Source organism: Chaetura pelagica, unplaced genomic scaffold (assembly GCF_000747805.2).
Source record: "Chaetura pelagica isolate M959 unplaced genomic scaffold, ChaPel_1.0 scaffold232, whole genome shotgun sequence".
NCBI lineage: Eukaryota > Metazoa > Chordata > Aves > Apodiformes > Apodidae > Chaetura > Chaetura pelagica.
The window spans coordinates 88,953-90,025 of record NW_009952441.1 but is presented as its reverse complement, the minus strand read 5'-3'; the positions used below and the strand labels follow the sequence as shown (position 1 = coordinate 90,025).

General features: G+C 64.2%; 1 protein-coding gene across 1 annotated transcript in view; it reads left to right on the top strand.

The window, feature by feature from the left end:
* Positions 1–1,073, top strand: part of PIEZO1 (piezo-type mechanosensitive ion channel component 1) — a 23,597-nt gene that overhangs the window by 4,716 nt on the left and 17,808 nt on the right. The window contains exons 6-7 of the mRNA XM_010008446.1: positions 573–711; positions 992–1,055. Of these exons, the coding sequence (XP_010006748.1) occupies positions 573–711; positions 992–1,055 (203 nt within the window). The remainder of the gene's footprint in view (positions 1–572; positions 712–991; positions 1,056–1,073) is intronic.

The window sequence follows — 1,073 nt, the reverse complement described above, 5'->3', positions numbered from 1 at the left end:
CTGGCACAGCCACCCCAAAACCCCTGGGCTTGGGAAGGGCAGTAGGGCAGGCAGTCATGGATTGCTGGCAGCCACCCCCAGCCTGCTGGCAGGGTGCTGTGCTGTGCCCCTTGCCCGGCACTGCCAGGGGCTCCAGGACACTCTGCTCCTGGCGTTGGGATCACCCAGGACAAGACAACCCCAGGGTGATGGCACCTCCCCAGCCCAGAGGACACCCCTCGGGGCTCAGCCCTTTTTTGAGGTGCTCCCTGCTGATCCAGGCTGTCGTGGCTGTGGCTCTGGCCAGGCTGTAACCGGAGCAGTGCGGGGCCGGCGCTGGAGGCAGCCTGGAAAAAAGCTCAGCGCTGGGAACCCAGCTGCTGGGGCCAAGAAAAACAGCTGCTTTTTGGAAGAGCTTTCCAAGGGGATAATGAGATCAACACAGCCAGGTCGCTGGGCTGCTCATCTGCCCAGCACTGGGCAGGATGCCCCTGCCCTCTGCCCCTGCTCCCCACTGAGTGGGGAAACTGAGGCACGGTGAGCAGCAGCATGAGGGCTCACGGGGCTCACTCTGTGCTCCTCTGGCCTGGCAGGGGGAAGAGGACAACGTGGAGCAGCACAGTGGCCTGGCCAGTGGGGACACACGACTCAGCACCAGGCTATGGGTGACGGCTCATTGGCTGCTCTGGGTGGCTGGGAAGGGCCTGGCCATCGTGCTGCTGGCTTTGGCTGGTGGGTATGGGATGTGGGAGGCACATGGTGAGCTGGGGGGTGGGGGGGTGAGTAGTCATGCTGCTGGAGGGGAAGCTCAATCCAGGGGGGACATGCTCAATCTGGGTGATCTTGGCCCCGGGCTGAGATCCTTGGTCCAGGAGGGATGTTTGGTCTGGGTGATGCTTGGTCTGGGGGTGGGGGGATGCTCAGTCCAGTGGGAGATTCTCGGTCTGGGGGGATGCTCGTTCCAGGGGATGCATGGCCATGCACTGACTGCCCACGGGGCGCTGCTCCCCAGGGATCATCCTGCCCTCTGCCGCCTCCAGCGTCTACTACCTGCTCTTCCTGGGGCTGTGCATGTGGTGGGGCCTGCACCTCCC